At 38.5% G+C, this 23,965-nt stretch overlaps 1 protein-coding gene across 2 annotated transcripts; it reads right to left on the bottom strand.

Moving 5' to 3' along the window:
- Window positions 1–1,014: 1,014 nt before the first annotated feature.
- Window positions 1,015–16,053, bottom strand: PTN (pleiotrophin; the record flags this gene model as incomplete). 2 transcript variants are annotated; one of them, XM_080932062.1, is made up of 4 exons in its annotated part: window positions 1,015–1,151; window positions 11,680–11,841; window positions 14,839–15,012; window positions 15,939–16,053. In XM_080932062.1, 4 exons carry the CDS (start codon window positions 16,051–16,053, stop codon window positions 1,096–1,098), a joined length of 507 nt encoding a protein of 168 aa, XP_080788188.1. The 2 variants fall into 2 exon arrangements, with proteins under 2 accessions (XP_080788188.1, XP_080788189.1); XM_080932063.1 differs by having other exon boundaries at window positions 1,096–1,148.
- Window positions 16,054–23,965: the final 7,912 nt, after the last annotated feature.

Raw genomic sequence — 23,965 nt, 5'->3', positions numbered from 1 at the left:
GACCTGATTTGATTCTCATACACCATGCACACACAATTCCAGGCAAGTTTGTGCAGTACGCTTCTATGTCCCTGCATTTTGACTCCGAGTCTCCATGGGATTGAGGACAGACTTTTCCGTGCATGAAGTCAAGTCTGTGCACAAAACTGTCTGGGCTTTGGAACATGTCAGATTTTGGTGTTTAAGGGTGCTCAGCCTGGATGAGTTACCAAAACACAAAAGAAAAAAAAAGGAGGATGGAGGGAAAACATTTGAGTAACACTTGTGCCAGTGAGGACTTTCACTAACCTGCATGGTAGACATTCCTGGCACAGCTGGCGAAGAACAATTACAATGTGAAATTATTGCACACAAAGCACGTTTGATTCAGCATCACTTTGATTTATTTTCCTAGATTTTTTCCCATGGTTGTAAAAATAATTTCATTAAGAAAGCAAATGCTTTTCTGCCAAAGTGAAAGGGTTTTTTGTTTTAATCCTTTTCTTAAGGAACAAAGATCAACACTCCACTACACCATGGCTCTGCCTCTCTCTCTCTCTTTCTCTCTCTCTCGGTTTGCTAACTTTCAGAGAAAACATCCACTGGCAGAGAACAATGCGCATCGCTCCAATAGAATGATTGTATCTTATTGCTGCTTTATTTAGTGTATTTTTTTTTCTGAACAGGAAAAAAATGTCTAGGTGAAAATCTATCTAACAAGAGAAGTCATTTACATGGTTGTAACATTTAAATTGATGCGCAAGGGGAAAACATAAAAAAAAAGTTTTAAATGTGAAATATCACATAACTTCAATAAACAAAACAAAACCAAAATAAAACAAAACAAAAACTTACCTCAGCTCTACCACTTATCATGTTCTCCAGCTCAACTTCCTAATAGTATTACAGTCCTTAATTATAACCCCCTACTGGTACTATGGTATACATGTTTAAAAAATGCTACTACAAAAACATTTCTTGTCTCTTGGTTTTGCCTATCATGTACTTAAGCTACAGATAACTGTTGAATAAAAGGCCTACAGAAGGTATAAATGTAATCGTTAACTGATCCTGTTCGCTGATGTCCTTTTCCTGGTCCACAGAAGGTGGCACCTCTTAATCCAGCATCTTCTCCTGTTTCTTGCCTTCCTTTTTCTTCTTCTTTGATTCTGCTGCAATTTAAAAGAAAGAGAGAAAGAGAATAGCATCAAGGTACTAATCGATATGATAGGAACGCCATTTTTCTTAGGGTTGGCCAAGATCAACAGACAATGTGTTTTCTCTTGATAAGTTGCCAGTGTGTGTGATCATGTGCACACAGATGAACTAGAGAGGTATCTGTAAGGATAAGCAAGATCACAGCCTACCTATGTGCATAGCTAAACATGCCTTTTCTTTTCTATTTTTTTTATTGGATATTGTATGTATTTAAATTTCAAATGTTATTCCCTTTCCATGCTCCCCCTTCTCCCATACCCCCTCCCCCTGCTTCTGAGGATGCTTCCTTTCCAATGCCAAGCATCATGTGAGGGTCCTCTTTGAAGCATATGCAGCAAGCTGGCCTCTCTTGGGGGTAAAGCAGGCCTCTGCTTGATGGAAGGCTTCAAGATCCATGCTCAGTTCTGTCGATTCCCACAGTCACTCCAACTGAAATAGTCATTAGTATTTCTTTGTTATTTTCCTTCTGAGCAAACAGTTGCAAAGTGCTTCCAGTCTGGGTCTCACCCAGTGATAATACATCCAGGTTGCTCTTTATATAACTATGAACCAAATAGTGTGTAGTCTGATGGAGCTTTATCCGGAAGGTCGTAGAGAGTTGGGTAAAACACATGGAAGAGATCAACGTGTTTTATACTAGATCTGCTAACCCGTGAGGATTTGTGCCAAATGACTCCATCTTTTTACTCTTCAGTCTTCTTACTGTCCTATTTTTCCCGATGGGAGAACATAGCAGGTCATGTTCAGAAGGTTAGCGTTGTTGTCTTAGAGACAGGCCTGAATAAACTCTGTGGGTACCGCATCATTTCAGTAGTCTTGCAAGGTGACCACCGTGCAAGGCAGAAAGGGAGAATGAGAACAGCTGCATGTTTTCAGTCATATGTAGAATTCAGATCTATATATGTAGGCATGTGGTGTATGACATGAAAACAAAGGAGATTATTTGAGGGCGGGAGGTGACAAGAAAGAGAGAAGGTGACAACAGAGAGTAACAGAAGGTAGAATCGGCAAATCACAGTGCCACATGTGTATGAAAACATCACAGTCAAATCTATTATTTTAACTCTCAGTACTAACACTAGAACATGTCGGATTTTGTATTCGGTAATAGTCACACAAACACATGGCCTTAGTCTTGTCCGGTCATCTCCATGCCGGCATGCCTGGTGCAGAGCAGATGAGACGCCAGTACCCAACTGTAGCACAGTGGAGACTAGGCCTTAATGGCTCGGCCTGAATCTTCCACAGTATCTTGACAGCCCCTTCACAGCCGCTGAATTTATTATTCTTGTGTGTCTGGATGAAAGTCTGAAAAACAGGAGCTTCTGTTTTTTTCCCGAATGAAAATAGGTTTAGATTGTCTCATAAGAAGGGATAGTATGGACACGTTTGTATGTGTTCTGTGTGTCTAAGCAGTGGGACCCCAGGAACACTTTTACCTGCTGCTAGCCTTTGGATTTTTGATGAGCTTTTCTATGAATATTGCTCACTCTTCTAGAAAAAAAAAATCTTTGTTTATTTTCCTTCTTTTCGCTGCTTCTCTATTATGAACACCAGCCGCTCTGCTTTGATTTCCCCGAAGGCTCCCACCAGCTTCACATCAGTGCAGAGCCCAGTGGGGCTGCTGGGAGTGTGGCTGAGTCCCTCCTGACAGCACTTGTTACCGGGCCAGCTGTGTCTCCCATCCGGACGGGCAGCAGAGCCGATCTGGTTCTGCCTGGGAGGCCACTGGTGTGGCACGGTGGATGGATCTACTATTCCTCACTGTAGGCCCCCAGTTGGGTAAATATACTACTAAAAATACTAACAAACTAAAAGTCATTTGGTTTCAATGCAATTACTATGCAAAGAGAAATTTCAAGGCAGGAATTTCAAGTCTAATTGGACTCAATCATAAATGGCTCCAAATATATTTATGTGCCTGGCTGTTTTTGAATTATAACAAAACAAGAAAGAAAAACAGATTGTTGGTTTTATTTTTGTAAATCTCACATTAAAAAAAAACTCTTCTGAAAGTTCGTGGTGTGGAAATCTCAACTTTTGTTTCAAGTTTAGCCCATCACTGACAGGATAAACTTAAGCAACCTGTAACTCCTTGACTGTAAAATATGGTGAAACATCTTGGATCTGCTGTGAGGAGGACTACGGGAAACAAACTATGCCAATGAATTCGCCTGTCATACAGCAAATATCCAGTGAATTAAACTTCTTTTATGATACTCAAGAAATGACAATAAGCTATAAAGAACACAAGAATTAATTTTTGATTCAGAAATTAGAAGGAAGAAATTTAAAAAAAAAACCTTCAGAGGAGGAAAGCCCTGGGATCCTCAGCACACAAAAAGTTTTTATTATGAACATTGTTCTATTATGCTGACTTCCTTAATACTAATTATTATATCATGTTCTATGTGCATGGCTAATGAGCCTCCCAAGAGTGAAGGTTATCCAGGGAAAGGAAAGCAGACATGGAGTGGGGTAAAACACCACAAATATTTATAATTCCTTGTTCTTAGGTCTCCCTTTGCAAGTAGGACTGAAATTTCTTGAGTCAGGACAAGATCTAAACACTCAGGAGATTCTTCGTCCTGGCCAGCTTTGAGAAGTGGCATCTCAGCAGAGACTGGAAGTCAGCACATGAACAGGATGCCAAGTGAGTCAGGCCAAGACAGCATATCCAGATACATCTACTGTTCTTTCACCATCCCTTGTGCCAAGCCCTAGTCATCAATCTCCTCATCGGGAAGATTGGCTTGACTGGTGGGGCAGAGAACATGGATGATGTGTGGCGCAAAGATCAGGAAAAGTCCAGGCAGGAGGATTCTTTTGAATAAAGATTTAAAGATTTAGGATATATCTGGAATTTATTACCTTTTTGCATAGGAATCATAGAGTCTATATTGAAGATACACAGGGAAGGGTCATTTGCAATTCAAGAGATCCAGACTCAGACTGCCACATGTGTAAGTCCTCAGCTCTGCCTGTTATGATGGGATCCTGTCCTAAGTACCTAACTAACATCTCTAAAGCTTTGGCTTCCACATCTGTACGACTGGAAGTTACAGGATTGCTTTAGGATTCTATGTCTCTTCGGGAGCATACACACTACACTAAGCTATGACCTACACAAGTAACTCATAGATAGCTACAGTCACTACCACAATTACCACGGGTCCTGTTACCTCAGAGATTTTGAGGTAAATACCCACCTTAAAGTTGTCTATGGTAGCGCACTGCCATGCACTACTACTCTTAAGAAGGGTAAGGCAAAAAGATTGGGAACTCAGGGCCAAACAGTGAGTTCCAGGCCAGTTTGACTTACACAGTCATACTTCTTTACAATACATACATACATACATGCATACATACATACATACATACATTCATACTTACACATGTACACATCAACAGACATCAGGAAAATTGTCCCAGTGTTGCACATTTATCAAACATATCACCTAGGGTCTGCACTCTCGTTTTGTCTTTTTAAATATTATTTGCACATTTTTGAGAATTTCATATCTGTGTACAACGTATCATTTCATCTTACCAACAAGACTGTGTGGTATTTACTGTCAAAAGATAAACATATTACTATTACATAGAAAAAAAAAAAAAACCCAGGTGCTACATTGGGCATATGTTATAAGTAGTAAATAAAACTATAGGTGCCGTCAAAGAGCCCCATAATCAGAACAGCAACAAAACGAAAATCTAAGCATGAACTGAACTGAGAAAGGGGACCTTTTTCTGATCAAGAAGAACTGAAGTCTTACAATGCAATCCCCCATGCTGCCTCTTCGGCTGCCCAAATGGAAGGACTGTGGTCTTCATCGCCTAGCTCTCTAGTTACTAGCTAGGTGGCAGAGGCAGGTCCTGAGTCATTCTGCATGGAGACTCTACACTATACACTCTACACAACATTTAAACTCCCAGAGCCTAGGAAAGTCTATGCTCAGGAAAGCTGTTCCTCTTCCTGCTGGATGACAGCATCCCCTCCAATAAATAAATAAATAATAGAATGAAAAAAGATGTTGAGGAACTTCTTTTATCTTCAAAAGAACATACTAAAAAAATCTATTTAGAGCAGAGAGCATGGAGGATGCTGGGAATATCACTTAACTGACCCACTTCCCCATCAATAGTCAGCTGCCAAAAGCTGCATCCTGTTCACAACAGAGCCTGGCTTTTAGACAGTGGCGATTCTTTTGATCTGTAAAGATGAATCATCAAACCTCAGAGAAAGCTAGGCAGCTGTCCCAGACAGAGCAAGGTGGTGGAAAACTTTTAGAATGAGCTGCAAGCTGGGGGCGGGGGAAGGCAAGAATAGGCATTATTATGAGTAGAGAAATTTAAAGAGAACCTAGCAGTAGATTGTGGGTTGAAGCAGAGCTGGCAGGCCAGCTTTCATTCATCTCCTCAACCACCTGCCGGACAGACATCGAACTTTGTACTTCCACCGTAGGGCATCCCAGTAACATTTTGGACAAGCCCATAATGCCAGACAAAATCAAAAGCCTGACAACTATGCAAGCCCTCAATAAACTCTACGATACTATTAATGCATCTAATTTAAAAAGCAACAGCAAGAAACTGATGTCTATGACATAATTCAAAATATCAGAATAGTCTTGAATGATAATCAATGCCATTTGTAACCCACAAAAAACCTCACAGCTTCCTAGAGTTCCCACACAAACTCCAATTCCAGCCTCATCATTCCTGTGTTAGCTAAAGAATTATGTCTCTCTCCTGGCTTCATAACTCACAAAGATGAGGTAAATGGTAGGGCCATCATCCTTCCCAGAACCCTGGCTTGTCCGGCTCATTTTCTAATTTCACAGTGATCCAATCACTTAAGGAGATCCTTGAGAAAGGAGACTCAAAAAATCTCCTGAGTTGTTTGCTGTGGTTTTTTTCTAGAGTCATCTGCATGGGGGAACTTGTATTTCTACATTTTTTTTCACTGTTAAGACAGCTCAATTAGCCCCATGAGAGAAAACCAATGATTGTTAAAAGAAGAGGCTTAACTTTATTGTTAAAATATCCATGGTCATACATAGAACCTCTCTAGGCACTGCTGTCTCCATGAAATGGCAACAATACCTTCTCGACTCCAAAAGGAGAAGGATGCTAGACTCCAACACATTGTGACACTCCTGCCCACTCTGAAAGATCAGTCCACTAAACACTAATCCAAGACTTTCACAGCACATCACCCTTTGTTTATAGGTATAATCTGAACAGCCAACTATATTTCCCAGACTCCCTACCAACAGGAATCTGATTTAGGCCTAACATCTACCAAGCAGGTGTGTTTAAATGACATATGGAGGTATACATAAGTAACTCACAAGAGGGACCAAGTTTGAAGATACTGGATATTCCCACAAAAAAAGGAGATAGAAGGATCTGGTTTGGTAAGAGAGCTATGAAGAAGCTTTCAGGCACTGAGTCCTTGCACTGTATGCACTGAGTGAGGTTAATTTTAGCAGTAGGCTTTTGCTAAAACAACCCCATGTGGGGTGGTTAGATATTTTCCCTGAGTCTGTTGCCTTTGGCTGCATTGTTACTGGCCTTGCATTATCTAAGCCAGATCCACTGGTCTCCTGGAGAGTCTTTGAACTATATAATACCCTTGAAAAATCTCCCTTCTGCTTAGCCAACTAGTGTGGATCTTGAAGCACCTAAAGTCACTGGCAGATACAGGGTTTTCCTGATTAAATTAAACTTCATTAATTAAAATGGGTTTGTTTCCTAAACAAAAAAAAGCTGTAGTCTCCAATACATTCATTCCCTGAGTTTTTACTGCAAGGCTGGTAATGATTAGCTAAGTTCTGATTATTTCTGTATGTCTCAGGGCAACACTGCCTGCACGAACCCCTAGAGAAACGATAACCATTTTATGTACCATTTATAACCCCTCGTTGCTCCTCTGTTCTTCTGGATATGCCATAATGACATTCTTCTTGGGTTAAGTGAGTTTCTCACATGCAAATGTGGGAATCCTTAGATAAAGAGATTCAAGAAGATGCCCTGTGTCATTGAGATTGTGGGATGAGCCTGAAGGATGGGGTTTGCATAATAGTGACAGAGCATGGGGGGTTACATTTTAAGAGGCTGGGTTTTCAGAATGAACTGGAATGAATTTTAATGCAATTTTTGCCTGAATGTGATAATTAGCAGTTTTGCAATTGTTTAGATGGAAGACATTCTAAGTCCCTTTCTTTTCTAATCATATACTGTAGACTGTTATCTTATTAGCAACGGTTGAGTCTCAAAGATGCTGTCCAGTTTTTCCTTATTTAATAGTAAGTGTTCAAACTCCTATCAACAATCATGTTCTATGCTGAAATTTAATTACATAGTCCTCATATTAACCCCAGAGCATTTTCTGACGTAAACTGTAAGAAAGTAATAAAAGAAATCTCTAAACAAAGAAACGAGAACAAGAGCAAAGGGACCCTGACTGTGTTTAATGGCATAGCTAATGACAGGTGATGAGTCTGAGGCTGTAAGCTCAGAGGCTCACGTATTTGAAATTATTAAATGTGTTTTAATGATCACCAGTTTCCCTCAAAACCACAGTATCTTATTTTGGAAAGTCTGAGTTATTAAAAACTTTCTTTCAGGTGGATCTTACATGTGAAAAAAAAGAAAAGGAAATGTGTCCAGAAGTCAAACAAAAACGAAACTCCAGCTCTTCTGTTAGACTCCAGACAGGATGGCTGTGGCTGAGCCCTCGGTTTTTTTTTTTTCCTTTTTTTTGCTTTATTCATTTGTTAGATGGAGGCTAGATCAGATAATAGGCAACTTCCCAGAGGCTCCTTGGCCATTTGAAGAATGTAGACAGAAAACAAAATGCCTCACTTGATAAAAGTTCTGTGAGTTGACAAGATGGGAAATGACATGGTGCCACTGAAGAGGCAGGACAAGGACGGCATCTTCCAGGCCATCTGAAGATTACCTGAGTGTCTGGTCTGTGGTTTACAAGCTACAGAGCCTCTGGCACAGCCAATGGGTCTCTCTGAGCAAGTGCTTTCTCAGAGCACTTAGGGAAAATACAATGTATTGCTCAGAGCTGCTTTGAGATTCTAATTAAATGATGAAGGGGCTCTTATCAGAGTCCCCAGCTAAGACTAGTGAGTGCTTACTGCTCTCTGCCCTCTTCCCAGACTGAATTGAAACAACAACAACAACAATAATAATAATAATAATAATAATAATAATAATAATAATAATAACAATAATAATAATAATACTTATGCTTTGTTGAGTGAAGAAAGACTGTCATTTATATTATGCTACTTTCGAATATGCTTTGGTAAAGCAATATTGATATTTCCACAACACTCTGGTGGGTTTCATGATCAGAGCCTTCTCCACTTTAGCATTTATTTATTAATCATCTACTATGTACATTTCTTTCTCTGGGCACAATTGATACAATGAAAAACAAAACAGGCCAGGCCCTGATTCTCCTGACATTCATCCTATATCTGATGTCTTCCAGAACTTTTGGAAATAATGTCTGTGTGTGGAGGAAGCAAATATCTTCTTCCATTCAGCCCACTGGCATGGGACTTTACAAAGCTTGCTAGCTATTAGGTCAAAGAAAAGTTAAATTTCAGAGCTAAGCTCATATTCCTATGATTTTAGTAATGCATGTGCAGGGTTAAAGGAGGAGTATAAATGTAGAGCTTGCCAAATCGTGATTCTGTTTTTCCTGTGTCTGTCTGTCTCCTCTATAATAGTTTTGCATAGGACCTTATGAGCTGGTACCTCTACAGCACTTATAGCAATGTGCAGGGTGGGAAACAATCTTGATAATGCCCATGGATGGTCCACTTAATAGCATCTGCTTTTCCACCATCTGAAGAAAATGAGCTCTCTCAAGACTTAAGATACAGAAAAGGAGGCTACAGTATCAATGTACTATTATTTGGGAAATGGTATAAAAATATAAAATTCCCAAGTGTCACTGGTCGTGTTTCATTTAAACAAAGAAAAACACATCAATGAATGGTGTATCCCATTTTGAAAAAGCCTCCAGTCTGACAAATCTCCCCAGATCAACATGTACAGTAACATTTAATCTTTGTGCAGACATTAGATGGAAAAGATTGACTACTTTAACAAAGGCCTATTAGGGCAAGGAGAAGATTATATTTGGATGGCCTATGATCTATAAAACACCTAAAAAATAATTCTGCAATATGAGAAACATTTAGGCTAATCAATTTTCCAGTAGTTCCTATCCTTCATTATTTAATATAAAGAAATTTTATAGAGTGTCTATCCACTGGACATATTTTCACCTTCATATTTAAAACTAAATATGAGAAACCCATTGAGGCATTGACTATCACTAGGTTATAAAGGGAAAAATAATGAAAAATCCAACAGTCCAACTAAAATGGTGGCTCCTTCTATTGTGTTTAGTGAATATCCATAAGAATCTTTTTCAGCTGTGGTTTATGAAGTTGGGTTTTGTTTTGTTTTGACACCTTTTGTATACATCAACCTCATCGTCACCCTGGGCTCCTTCTCACTTTCCTTCCTCTTTTATCAATTTATGTTTCCTCTCCTACACTGCCACAGGGATGGTGTGTATATACCTAACATCTCTGGTCAGGCTATTTCATAATAGAGCAGGGCTATTTTTCAATTTTGGCAGTATAATAACATTTTCTAAGAATCGTTCACCCTTTATAAGCAGTGGGGATCTGGTGGGTCTGATTAAAGTCTGGACAGTGGGAATTTTCTATATTCCCATGAAGAATTCTAGAACAGAGTCCAGGTAAAGAATCACTGTGCTGGAGAATAGAGAACTCCTTAAGTTCTCTCCCTTTCAAGTCTCTATTGGTGCCACATTGGTTCAATTGCTGCTTTGAAATGAGATGAATGAAGAGTGAATATCTGAACTCTTCCATTTCTGAAAATGGCTCCTGCTGTTTAACTGGTTGTGGCTAGACATGTAGCACTTAGAGAGTTGGTCAAGCTTCCCAGGAAGGCAGCCAAGATCTCAGCTCTAGCATCTGAGGTCCCACAGTACCCAGCCGTCCTGAGATTGGAGGTGGCTCCATTTGTTGCCAACTCCATCAAAAGATGAAACACTTGGCATATGGAAAGAACCTCCTCTTGTCATCAGTACAAACCACCAGCCATCCTCGGCTGCTGGGGGACTTCTTTTTCTTATTTTGGCTAACCACCAGAATTTATCTGAATTCCTCCTTACAATGAACCTGACAGGATGGATTTTCAAGTTTATTTTGAGAGTCAAGTACAAGAAGAGGTCAAGGGGGTATTTTAATTTGGATTTCATTGAAGCTTATGCCATGAATTGTCAAGGGGAGCTACACAAAGAACCACAGAATGGGCAGCTAAGATAATAGGCATGCATTCCCTCACAATTCTAGAGACTACAAGTCTCAGATCAAAGTGTTGGACTGACCTGATTTCTCGTGAGACTACTCTCTGTGGCTGGCACTTCTCCTGTGTCCTCAGATGACCCTCCCTCTGTGGGTGTCTGTTTCCTAATCTCCTCTCATAAGAAACCATATTGAATTTGGACCCACTCCTATGACCTTATCTGAACTTACTTATCTCTTAAAAGTCCATACTTGTAAATAAAGTCACATTCTGAGATACTAGTCAGGGTTAGACTTGAAAACAGAAATTTGGGAGACAAAGAATTCAGTTCAGTTTCATCAAAATGAAAAGGTTTACTACCTCTTGGTATGAAACTATGGCCATGTTCATCTTACCTTACCATCTTCAGCATGAATACATAGCCTGTCATTCTAGAAACAAATTCTCTCTCTCTCTCTCTCTCTCTCTCTCTCTCTCTCTATCTCTATCTATCTATCTATCTATCTATCTATCTATATATCTATCTATCTATTTATCTATCTATCTATCATCTATCTATCTATCTCTATCTCTCTCCATATATGTATATATATGCATATATATACACATATATGTATATATATTATGTATATAAATAGTTTTAGACTTATGTGATGAATGCGCTTGCAAAGTTGAAATACCTCAAGTATGTAAACTATGCAAAAACAATATAAAACATTATATTTTATGTAGTAGAGATAAAAAATATATACTATATTGTTCCTGATTCTGTGAAACTTATATTGTAAATAGTCTGAGATGTTTGACTAAAAGTTTTCTTCATTATGAACTACGTGTTTATCTTGTTCCACATTAAAATTCAGAATAACAGATATTATCCAAGCAACAGCCATCTTAACTGTGGTGTTTTGCTGAGGCATTTTATTGTATTCCTTTTCATGTATGCAGAGAGCTTCTACTTGAACCCAGAGACTGTGTCCTGAAAGTATGCTCAGCCAGTGGGCATTATTCCATCACTGTGTAGAGCACCTCACTCTACCTCCTCTTTGAGAATCTTTGGGGTTTGCCTGAGCCTGTCAGTCTATTAAAACTGTCAGGACAGCTTCTCACCTTGAGGCTTGGACTTGGTGAGTTTGCCACAGGGCTTGGAGATGGTGACAGTCTTCTGACAGTCAGCATTGTGCAGAGCTCGCTTCAGACTGCCAGTTCTGGTCTTCAAGGCGGTATTGAGGTCACATTCTCCCCAGGCTTGGAACTGGTATTTGCACTCAGCTAAAAGGCACAATACAATGAATGGAAGAATCCTTTAGAAAGCTCATTGTAGCAATAATAAGGACAGTTTTGATGTTAACTGGTTGTATTTAAGCCATTGAACATGAAGCTATAAGAAATAACACAAAGAAATTTCAGACAGTCTTCACCAAGTTTCCCCTAATTTTGGTATCTTGAATAACTGTAGGTCTAGCACATGAAAAAGGACATTCCAAGATAGTAGTGGGACTTTATCAGTTTTATAGGCATGAACTTGTATAGTTCTAACAGTGTGAATACATATGAACAACCCCATCAATATGCATGATCCTAGTGTAGGGGGCTCAGGCATCAACTTATACACTCATACCCTTCTTATCACCCAAGTTCCTTACAACCACAACTTCCTTCTCCAGCACTTTTCATTCTAGAAAGGAAAACGTAAAACTATGTGAGTGTTTGTGACTGGCTACCCTGTTACCCATGGAGTTCAGGAGATGGTGAGTGATCCTCTTGAATTGAAGTGCTTATAATTGTGAATATAAAGGTGCCTAGATTGCTGCTAGGTTTTTGCTAGAATATATACACAAATACAAATACTATAGATTCATATACAGGGTTTTGTAAAAACATGTTTTATTTTCTCTGAAAAAAAAAGCCAAAGAAATTAATGAGTTACATGCTGAAGTCAACTAAAATTTAGTTTCATACAAACATATAACAAGCAACTCTTCCCCAAAGTAATGTTCTTTCTTAATATTTTATATTTGATATTTTCTTTTTCCACTGACAGTAAATTCAGGACCTAGCATCTCTGCATCTTCACTGGCTTTCAGCATCATAAGACCTTCAATCCATGATTCTGATGGGCATATAGTAATCATCACAGAGTTCCAACCTCTGTTTCCTTGATTGGACAGAGAAATTGATTATCTCTCCAAGTGTCTATTTATTACTGAATATTCTCCTAGAAAAACATGTCTGTTGATATATCTTACTAACTCTCTCATTGGATAATTAGAGTTGTTTGTTTGTTTTGATTCTATATTTATTGAGATTTTTGTAGATTCTTAAGCATGAGTCCTTTAAGATACATCTTGGCACTGGAGAGATGACTCAACAGTTAAGAGCACTGGATGCTCTTCCAGAGGGCCTGAGTTCAACTCCCAACAACCACATTGTGGCTCACAAACATCTGTAATGACATCTGATGCCCTCTTCTGGTGTGTCTGAAAACAACTACAAGGTTCTCCTAAACATAAGATAAACAAATCAATCAGTCAATAAATCTTTAAAATAAATACATCTTATAAGAAAATTTTATAAGCGAATCTTAACAGTACCTCATACTATTTAATATCTAATTTATATAAACTTTTTGGCAGTTATTTTCTTTTATAGAGGAAGCCGGGCTATGTGTGGAACAGGCATTCCCCATCTTCACTCACATTTAGGACACGGTGCACCCTACATGCCACTGACAGGTAACTGTGGCCACTGTTCCATGGTGGTCAAGATAAACATCACGAAGTATGTGATGGAGAAATGAAAGCTGTGTGGTATTTTTAAATTGGGACAGAAGCCCTACCCCATATATTCATCTATATCGGTGGTTCTCAACCTGTGGGTCTTGACCTCTCTGGGGGTTGAACAACACTTTCTGAGCAATAGCCTAAGACCATCAGAAAACACAGATATTTTCATTATGATCCATAACAGCAGAAAATTTACAATTATGAAATAGAAACAAAAATAACTTTATGGCTAGGGGTCACCACAACAGTTGTGTTAAAGGGATAGGAGAAAATGACTCATGGGATAAAGGCCTTGCCTCATGCACATGATGGATCAAAGTTTGGTCCTCAAAACCTACATAAAAAGCTGAGTAGGTGTGGTAACTAACTACCTGTGAACCCAGTGCTCTGAAGGCAGAGACAGGATGGTTTACTACCTTTACTAGTGCAGTCACTGAGTTCCAGATTCAATAAGAGACCAGGCTTTAGAAACAGAAGAGGAGAGCAACAGAGGAAAGACCCACACACACAACAACCTCTGATGGCCACACATATACCCACACATCTGTACCTGAACCTATGTACACTCACAAACATGCATGTGTACATGAACACTACACAATACACAGCACACGCATGTATGTAGATCAGTGGTTTTAACTCTTCACCCTTTCATATAGTTTCTTATGTTGTGGTGGCCCCCAACCATGAAATTATTTTTATGCTTCTTCAAAGCTGTCATTTTTCTTCTGCTGTGTTTGCTGACTGATTTAGGCAACCTCTGTGAAAGGGGCAGAACCACTGATGTAAATGAATGCATAGACTTAAAGGTGGAAAATGATGAAGAGTAGGCTAAAGATGAAGATGCTGATCATTGAATTAAAATTGGAAGTGTTTCGAGAACTTGTCTCAAGTAAACAGAGATCATAAGAGCATGAAAGTGACTAGAATTAATGGGACAAATGTGTATTAACATTAGCTGTGGCGAGGCCTGGTGTAATCAGTGAATCTCTAAACACATGTAGAGGATGGGAAGGGACCAAAACAAAGAGTAATCACAAAAGACATGAGAAAAGAGGATAAGCACAAAAGGGAAAAGAGAGCAAAGTGAGGAATTCGATGGACTGGGACAGGACCATTACTGGGTGAGTGGGTACCAGTGTGTATTTCATGGCTGTATAAGCAATGGTTCCTATCAACAGTTTTGACTCGAAATGCTATCCAGCCAGTTTTTCTGGCTAGTAAATTGGGTAGTATCATGATAAAAAAAATGGTAGATGTCAAAGATGTTGCTAATTACCCTGTATAAGACAAAAATGTATAAGACACAAACAAACAAATACAACAACAACAAAAAATCCAGCCCCCGATATTATTGGTGTGGAATTGAAGAGGCAAGCTGTCTGGTCACCGGGCATCTCAGTAAATACACTTATTTAATTTAATATAAATCTTAGTTGGCCCTGAAAAACATTTTGATAGAAATTTTCCAAATAAGACTGACCTCCAAACTGTTTCTTCCAGTTGCAAGGGATCTTGCATCTCTGAGTCTTCATGGTTTGTTTGCACTCAGCGCCGGTGCGGGTACCCTCCCGGGTGCCCAGTCCACAGTCCCCACTGGTGGGCACGCACACACTCCACTGCCATTCCCCACAGTCAGACTTTTTCACCTTTTTTTCTGCAAAGAAGGAAACAAAATGCCATCACCAACAAGAACTGTTCTGAACTCCGAGACATGATTAAGTTTGTTCCTTAGCACCTCAGTTGTGGAATCTATGATTTTTTTAACCTCTACCTGCATTCTTCCATAAGACAGTGGGTATGTCACAGATGTCTTCTCAATGATCAAGGCAATGTAGGAATAAGAGAGAGAAAGAAAGCAAGGGGTTGGGGCTAGAACTAAGGCTACTTAATCATGTGGGTGACAGACACTGTTCAAAGTGGCTCACTGATACTTGCTTTTAGAAATAAATATTTCCGAGTGAAAGCATTGTCTTTCTACCTGCTTTCTTGACATCATCACATGAGCTTCTTTGTTCATGTTCCCACTGCTGCGATGGACTGAGATCTCAGAAACCCTAAGGGAAATAAAGCCTCCTTCCTCTCCAGTACACTCTTCAGGTGTTTGAATGCAGAACAAACAGCTGAGGAAAACCCTTGTAGCAGATGGAATCTTAAGACTTGTGTGTCTCCGGTGGAAACTTTGTGAGTATAAAATATTATAAAAACAAATATTTCTGTAAAAATAAAATGTTCTAAGTGGGTTATGTAAAAAGGAATAATGTAATTTCACCAGAAATGGGTGGTCTGTTTGTTTGTTTGTTTTCTGGTAGATAAAATGACATAATAGAAATGTGGTCTAGGTCACAGACTAAGACAGATCCCCAGCTACACAGGTAACTCATGATGATGCTTTGTCATATTCATTCATCAGTATAACAGAATACATACTACAAGCCTCCCTTAGCATTTCTCTAAATAATGAACAGGAAGTTAGAAATGGTGGGAGGGACTAGGCAGGGAGCTGGTCTGCATAGGTACCATCTAATCAGGATTGCAAGGGTACCACCCAGTGAAGCATCTCTCTGTGAACCCACTGATTACCTGGCTTCTCTTTCTTCCCAGCCTCAGCAGTGTCCACAGCTGCCAAGATGAAAATCAATGCCAGGAAGGCAGCTGCAAATTTTCGACGCTGCTGCTGGTATTGCTGAGACGACATTTCTGGGAGTAAAGAGAAAGAGAAAATGGTGATTTCTACCTAAGTCAGGATGAAGACACCACTCCTTGATGAAGCACTCTGTGAAGCTTCTGGAACACTGGATTTTTAAAAAACTGTATCAATTAGTGCAAGCATAATTGTATTATTCTTAGCTAACAGCTGCTAATAGCAATGTCACACAGTCTCCCACAATATGGAGCCATTCTTCATTCAGACGCCATAGCTATTTGTTAGATATGACCCTGAAGTTGTGAAAGCAAGAGAATTTCAAGGCATAATCATGAGCAGAACCCTACAATCCATCTTGTTGCTTGCATCACTTGGTAATAACAGATACAACCATTTTCAGGCTGTCTGGCAGTTCTTAGAAACATTTATGATATTACAGTCATGGGGTTTGTCAGAATGGCCATGGCAAATTATGGCCTATATATTAGCATAGGCTGACTGTTTTTTTTTTGGGGGGGGGGTGGGGGGTTGTTGTTGTTGTTGTTATTGGTGGTGGTGGTGGTGGAGGTGGTGGTGGTGGTGATGGTGGTGGTGGTGGTAGTGGTGATGGTGGTGGTGGTGGTGGTGGTGGTGGTGATGGTGGTGGTGGTGATGGTGGTGGTGGTGATGGTGGTGGTGATGGTGGTGGTGATGGTGGTGATGGAGGTGGTGGTGGTGATGGTGGTGGTGGTGGTGGTGGTGGTGGTGGTGGTGGTGATGGTGGTGGTGGTGTTAGTGGTGGTAATGGTGGTGGTGGTGGTGATGGTGGTGGTGGTGGTGGTGGTGGTGGTGATGGTGGTGGAGGTGGTGGTGGTGATGGTGGTGGAGGTGGTGGTGGTGATGGTGGTGGTGGTGGTGGTGGTGGTGGTGGTGGTGGTGATGGTGGTGGAGGTGGTGGTGGTGGTGATGGTGGTGGTATTGATGGTGGTGGTGGTGGTGATGGTGGTGGTGGTTTTAATCTTTAGGTACATTTGACAATGAGCAGCATCTCTGATCCTTATCTCTCCACAATCACTTCTAACTTTGTATCATTATCCCATTATTCATTAAAGTAAAAGAAAGAAATAAATATGGAATGCTATGATACTAGCAATTTATAAACTGACTTTACTCAAGACCTATTAAATCCACAGATCTGGGGAACACTGATTACACTGGCTCAAAATATGAAATATTCCTCATCTCACATAAGTCAAACTCCTAGATAACACTAGAAAGATCCCTGCTAAACTAAGGACATGTGTGATAACCCTCTGTCAAGATGATCTCTGCCTAAACATCCCCAAGGAAGCAATTGACTATAGAAACTTGCTTGATAGTCATTTACCTCCATCTGCTGTGTTAGTCGTGTTTTATAGGTCACACGAAAGTGCAGAAATCATCTTTGGTTATTGTTAGTATGTGACATGTTTTTCCAAGACAGGCAACAGATTAGTTTTCTTCTATAATATCTTTAGTGAACAATAAGACACTGTATATGTGTGTTTGTAGGTGTGTGTGGGGGAGAGATGGTTGCTAAGCTCACATTAATTTCCATGATGTTAGAACTGTCCTCTATAGAATCATACTCTGTTTTAGTACCAATGACTGGATTCAATAGTATGAATAAGCATATTTCACCAGAAATTAAAATTAACTGACAAGAACCCTGCTTACTTACCCAGCACCATGTCTGTCTCCATCTACAATCTGGTATTGGCAGTTTTGCTCTTCCTAATGCTGGACTCTTATGACAGTCTCACTGAAGTGCTCCTAGCAAATCTGAATTGAGTCCTCATCTCATGACGAGACCTAAAAAGCCAGCCTAGGCTCACTTTGCAAGCTTGTCAGAGTGCTCAGAAATAAGACCCCTGTGCGCCTATATGGTGCTCTTTTTCCTATGATATTGAAAAATAATTAAAGTGATTGGTGTAACATCAATGAGAAACTGTTTTCCCCCAAAAGACACCTTTTTTAAGTGCCTAAGCACTGTGGTAAAACTTCTGAGAATTCTTAAAAGGCATATTAACTGTTTCACTTATGGATTTTCAGTTTTATTCCAAGTTAGATTTCACTTTCATTGATAAAATCTACCTTAAGTGGAGCATTATGATATAGATTAGTATAAGAATCTGAAAATCCCCCCAAGAAAGCACAAGTCTGGAGAAAACGTTCTGACCAAGCAATGGGTGACGGCCCTCCTTAGTCTTAACAAGTATAGCAAATGAAGAGGTCAGAAGTCATTCTGACTAAGCCAATATCCTGCTATCTTATCTTTTACGGGAGTGTAAAATGAATAAAGGTTTAAAAGAAGAGTAAAAAAAATGGAATAATTAAAATTACCCAAGTGCACCCGACAGTACTTAATGGTAATACCATTTGAGTGCGCTAAACAATACTCAATTAACTTTTGGCACCTTCCTGGTATATGTGAGTAATTATGCAGCTCACATTTGGGATATGCAGAGCTGACTGTTTATCATCAGCATCAAATAAAACCAAAGCTTTCCCTGCTTATAGCTTAACTCGGCTTGTTCTCCAACATGCTGGGTACCAGATGACTGCAGAAGAGAAAACAAGTCCCTCTCAGACACACAAAGCAATTAGGGAAGTGGGTAATTACTTTTCACACTGAGAAAAAAAAAAAAAAACACAATGGAAAAATAAAACTTATTAAATTGGCCAAGTTCTTTGGAGAAATTTCTTTCTCTCTTACCACCTTCTCCCATCTTTATTATATTGAACCCAACACACATAATTCACTATGCTTAACAAATTGACGGCTACCATAAATGGATGCTGGAATATAGTAATATACTGTTGAGTTATCTCAATGATGCCTGAAACTTAATGACAAATAAAGGAACTAATCAGAAGAAAAGCATTCACTTTATACCACTTCCAAGACAGGGCTGATTAGAATATGTAAGAGACCCTCCTTCCTAAAACACTGTAGTAGAATCTAGGATTTTGAAGATGGCAATATCCCCCTGTTAATATATATACAAGGATATTAGAAACTGTCCCTGGTGACTTGTTTATAAAAGGTAGTATAGCATCTGGAGGCAGAAATTTTTATTCAAAATTTAATTTTTTAATTTTTTTCAGATTGTCTTTGAACCTATCAGATATCACAAACCAATTGAGCTGGTTTTGATATAAAAATATTGAGAGTAAGTGGTAGAGCTGCTACAAAGCAACTGTCCCACGAAAGCTGCAGGACAGGCATAGAGATAACCCAGAACATTAGAAATTATATTATCAGCACAGCTTACCTCTACAGCTTTATGGTTTCAATATAAAGTCTCCTTTATGAATTGGAAGCTAGGTCCCCAACTCTAAAAAATAGGACATTGTGGAAGTGAGTGGACTGCTAGAATAATTCTGCCTTTATCAGTAATTAATCCATGAATAAATCAAAAGATTGGATAAAGTATTAGAAGACAGTAGAGCTGTAGAAGGTAGAACCTTATCGACGCATCAGGCCATTGGAAACACACCTTTCAAGGGTTACCCTGTCCCTTGGTGATACTTCTTTCTGCTTTCGTACCTCTGTGAGATGAACAGACATGCTTCTGTATCTCCTTGGTCCCAAAACTGTTTTTCACAGTGTAAAAAGTTTAATACAGAATGCTCTATTTTATTGAAAAAGTATAATAATCATCAAACTTGGCATTTGGGGTATTATATCAAATCAAAAGCAAACAAAATGTCATGAAACAGAAAGATGATTTAATTAAAATTAACTAATGACTCCTTCATCCTCCATGGGACCTACATTCATCCTCCTTTACCTTTTGGAAACACAATAAAAATTCAGTGAACTTTTGAGATCAGAGCCCAGTGTTGACAATTAGCAACTACCTGTGAATTGAGGAAAATACCTCTGTTTATAATTATATGCTGTGCCTTTCCACATGAAAAAAATAAAATAAAACATTCCTCTCCCATCTTTTTATTTGAAGTATTTAAGACAGAGAGAACCCTAGTGCTGAGAAGTTGTTCCTAAACTTTATTCTTGGAAAAGTCACAGAAATATAGCTTAAAACACCGGAGTGAATTTTTAAACTAAGATAATATCTTTGCCCTATGAATCCTAGGCTATGGAATACATTGGCACTGGGCTAGAAACAACCACTGGTCACTTCAGAAGCGTATTGCAAATAAATGTGATCATCAAGTGGTTAAAAAATGACCTGCATCCATTCCTGTAAATTATACTAAATAATTTGAGCTCTATTTACTTTAACTTTTAAAAATATAAAATGTTCTGAATTATAATAAAAGACATTGAAGATCATGCAAAACACAGAATGTCTGAGGGAGTCTTTATAAATATAGGACTATTTTCCAGGAGCATCAATGTACTTTGCATGTTCCTTGTCCCAAATACAGCTCATCCCTCAGAAAGTAACAGAAATTCTTTACATTTATTGTTTGAAGGCTTTATTTTAATATATTTTCAGCTTTCCTACTTTAAAAAGTCTGAATGCCTTTTAACTTTTTTTTAACATACATGATTTCTTGCCATTGACTTCTAGGTCTTGCTTCTTACATTCTTAGAAAATACAGACCATCTAATCAATATATCCCAGATTCTGAATTTTGGTAACCGTACATTTAAGTCCGATTCTATATTTGTCCATTCAGGTGATGAATCCTTCCCAGAATGATTTCTAGGATTCAACAATTTGCCATTTCTAACACTAACCCTAATCCTAACTCAAGTCTCCTTTTTGACCTTGTTCTCTTGACTCTTCTGAAATCTCTGAGTTGCTCAATTTCCCCAAGTTTAACATCCACTAATTAGTTCGCTAGTAGTTAACTAGTCAAACATAAAAGACTTAACAGTTCAAAATTAAAACAAACCAAATTTATTACAGATTTAAGAAATGTTCACCTTTCTAAAGAAAAAAAACAGAACACACATGTACTTATTAAGATAAAACAGAAATTTCTGTCATGTGTTCTGGTTTGGCAATACACTGAGAAATTTAATTTTGACTAAAACCGTGTAGCCTTTCAGCTCTGGATCCCATTAGTCTTTACAAAGTGCGTATGTTTCTTAAAAATTGCTGACTCTGTCAAAATTAGCTCTAAGTACATAGAAGCATGCAAAAAATAAGAGAAAAATAAGTCAACTATAACAGTAACTGAAAATAAATTAATGCATCTGATAAATAATATTTGATATTTCTTTTATAATATGACTGATATCTAAGTGTGTTTGTTAATTATCTTGTGGATCAAATAAGTTAAAGAGCTTGAATTGTATTATTCCTTTTCTACTTTAACTTATATAATCCCAAAAGTAGAGATTTATTTTTAAGTTTTTAGAATTTTCTGTTTTCTTCATGAACATTTTAATGTCTATTTACTATAATTGGGCAGAGGAGCAATTAAAAGTCAAGATCAATGGTTCTTAACCTTCTTAATGCTGTGACCCTTTAACACAGTTCCTCATGTTGTGGTGACCCACCAACCATAAAGCTATTCTGTTGCTACTTCATAACAAAAATCTCGCAACTATTATGAATCATAATGTAAATGTGTAATATGTAGGACATCTGTTATGTGAATCCCCCCAAAAGGGATCACGATCACAACCTACAGATTGCAAACCACTGTTCTACTGGGAGATAAACAGTTCATTCTGCAGGGAACATAATTGAGTTCAGAATGTAACAATTCAAAAGTTTCTGGAAGTCCCTGAAACCTAGCATACACACTAGGCTTCACTCTCACCAAGTCATTATAAGCAGTAAAGATTGCTGACACACTCTAAGACCAGCCAAGTCACCTTAAAGAGACAAAGGCCAACAGAGATGTACAGAAGAAAAGGTAAATCAGCCAAGCTTCTTAGAAGAGACTCAGATCAACCTAAATACCTGGAATGGACTCTCTCAAGCTCATTGATCTGCCTAGAAGCTACACAGTGCAACCCAGTTTTCATGAACAAGTTTTTGTTTATACATGCATCTTTGAGTATATTTTTTGCTCCAGACAGTAATGGCTCATCTATATTCTTTTAAGTAACCCCAATATGACGCAGTGGTTCACCAAGTTGAGCTTCTCTTGTGTTCTTATTTGAATCTGTTCTCTATTTGGGGTTAAGAAGACTTTCATTTAAGACTCCCAAAAGACAGTCACACAACATCTAGCACAGCAGATCCACTGTATCTTTTTTCTCTGTATTCGTCTGTGTTATACTGCATCCCTTTTATAAGTTTGTCTTTAACCAATGTTGCCAGTGGTATGCTTCTACAATGACCAGCGAACTTTACCATGTCTCCTACCCCACCAGCTTCCCTCTCTGATTTTCTTTTACAATGTCCTTCTCTGATAACAAGCATCCAAGACCAAATCAATAGCGTTTTTTCTCATGAGTATCCCTCCCATATTATCACTTCTCCTTTTACCAATTGATCTACCTTTAGCTAGAAAGAAGTATTATACTTTTTGAACCCTACAAATATTTTAATCCACCTATGTCTGCTTGTGCTGTTCCATATAATAAACTCTTCCTGAAATCTGTCTACCTGGCCAAACTTGATCAACTTGCATGGTTTACTCCAACAATTTTACCCTCTCTGAAGTCTTTGATTAAGTCATCACATGTCCATTTGCTTAAGAACACACTAGTCCATGCCCAGTCTAGATATTCTAATCACATACAACCTCTGAATGTCATAGTCACATGTTATAAATTTTGTGAAATGAAACAGGCAGAACAGGTCTAAGATCCTGTGACTGTTTAATCATTTAGAAATAAATACATTTAGACAAACAGAATAGAGCTTACAGGTAAAGTAAATAAGGAGAAAAAAATGCCACTGTGATAACTAATTGTGCATTTAAAACACACACACACATACACACACACATACCTCTGATTGATCACCTGAGTTTGTTTTTCTGTAGTATGGAAATGAACTTGTTAAAGCTGTGCTTTTGTTTGCTAAATTATAAGTCCGCACCCGGAGGGCAAGTCTTGTAGAATCATGACACATGCTGGCTGTGGAAGTCACACTGAAGTCTGTAGGTAGGAGCATGCAGACTCATGAGAACACATTCCTGGATGTGTGCAGAGCACAGCAATTTTCTGCAGGAGGATCTAAATTATAACTTATTTCTCATTTTTAAAGCCTATTAAGTCTATTTCCCCCACAGTGGTTGGGAAGTACAGACCTTGTTAAAATTGGTTTCTTCTGAGTCAAAGGTCCATTAGATAAATACACCCTTCTCTTTTCTTTATGCTTTCCTAATTTATGGAATGGTCATTTTGTAGCTACCTATAGTACACTTGAGACTTTATTCCTAAAGGGTATTTTATTGTTTTGATTGTAGTCTTTCTTATTCTTTGGTCACTTTTCTTACATTTTTTATTACCTTCACACTAATCTATTGTAAAAAAAATCAGGTCATTTTCCTCTAGTCATACTGTCTTCTAAACTGGTTTATGATATTGCTAAGTCATCGTTTACTCTAGCCTTCTTGAACTCACTTACTCCAAACTAAGTCTGGCAAGGAATTGTCCCAGGTCTGAGTACAGAACACACAGCATAGAGATGAGCTCAGCAGCAAATCCCCTTCTATGTGCATATCGACTGGGCTAATAAAATGATGCAGTAATTTAATTTGATATGACCCGTATCCTAAAATCATAAAACCCTAAGACTGAACTATTTCAATACTAGCGATGCACCTACTAGATAGTGTGATATTTTGTGACACTTTCATTAGCTCACCAGTTTTTATAGCCTCTCTATGAAGTATATGAACAGTGGATATAAACTAAATACTTCCAAAATAGTCATGCAAGGTGTGGAGAAAAGAGAAATAGATGATTCTGATGTTTTTCCTTTAGTAAATGAATGAACAGTTCTCTATGAGTACACAGGCCCAAGTAGTCATGTTTCTCAGTAGAATGAAAGGGGGTTGAGAG

This window comes from Micromys minutus (assembly GCF_963924665.1).
Source record: "Micromys minutus genome assembly, chromosome: 18".
NCBI lineage: Eukaryota > Metazoa > Chordata > Mammalia > Rodentia > Muridae > Micromys > Micromys minutus.
Note: the sequence above shows the minus strand (reverse complement) of the source record. Positions and strands in the feature narration are given on the sequence as shown.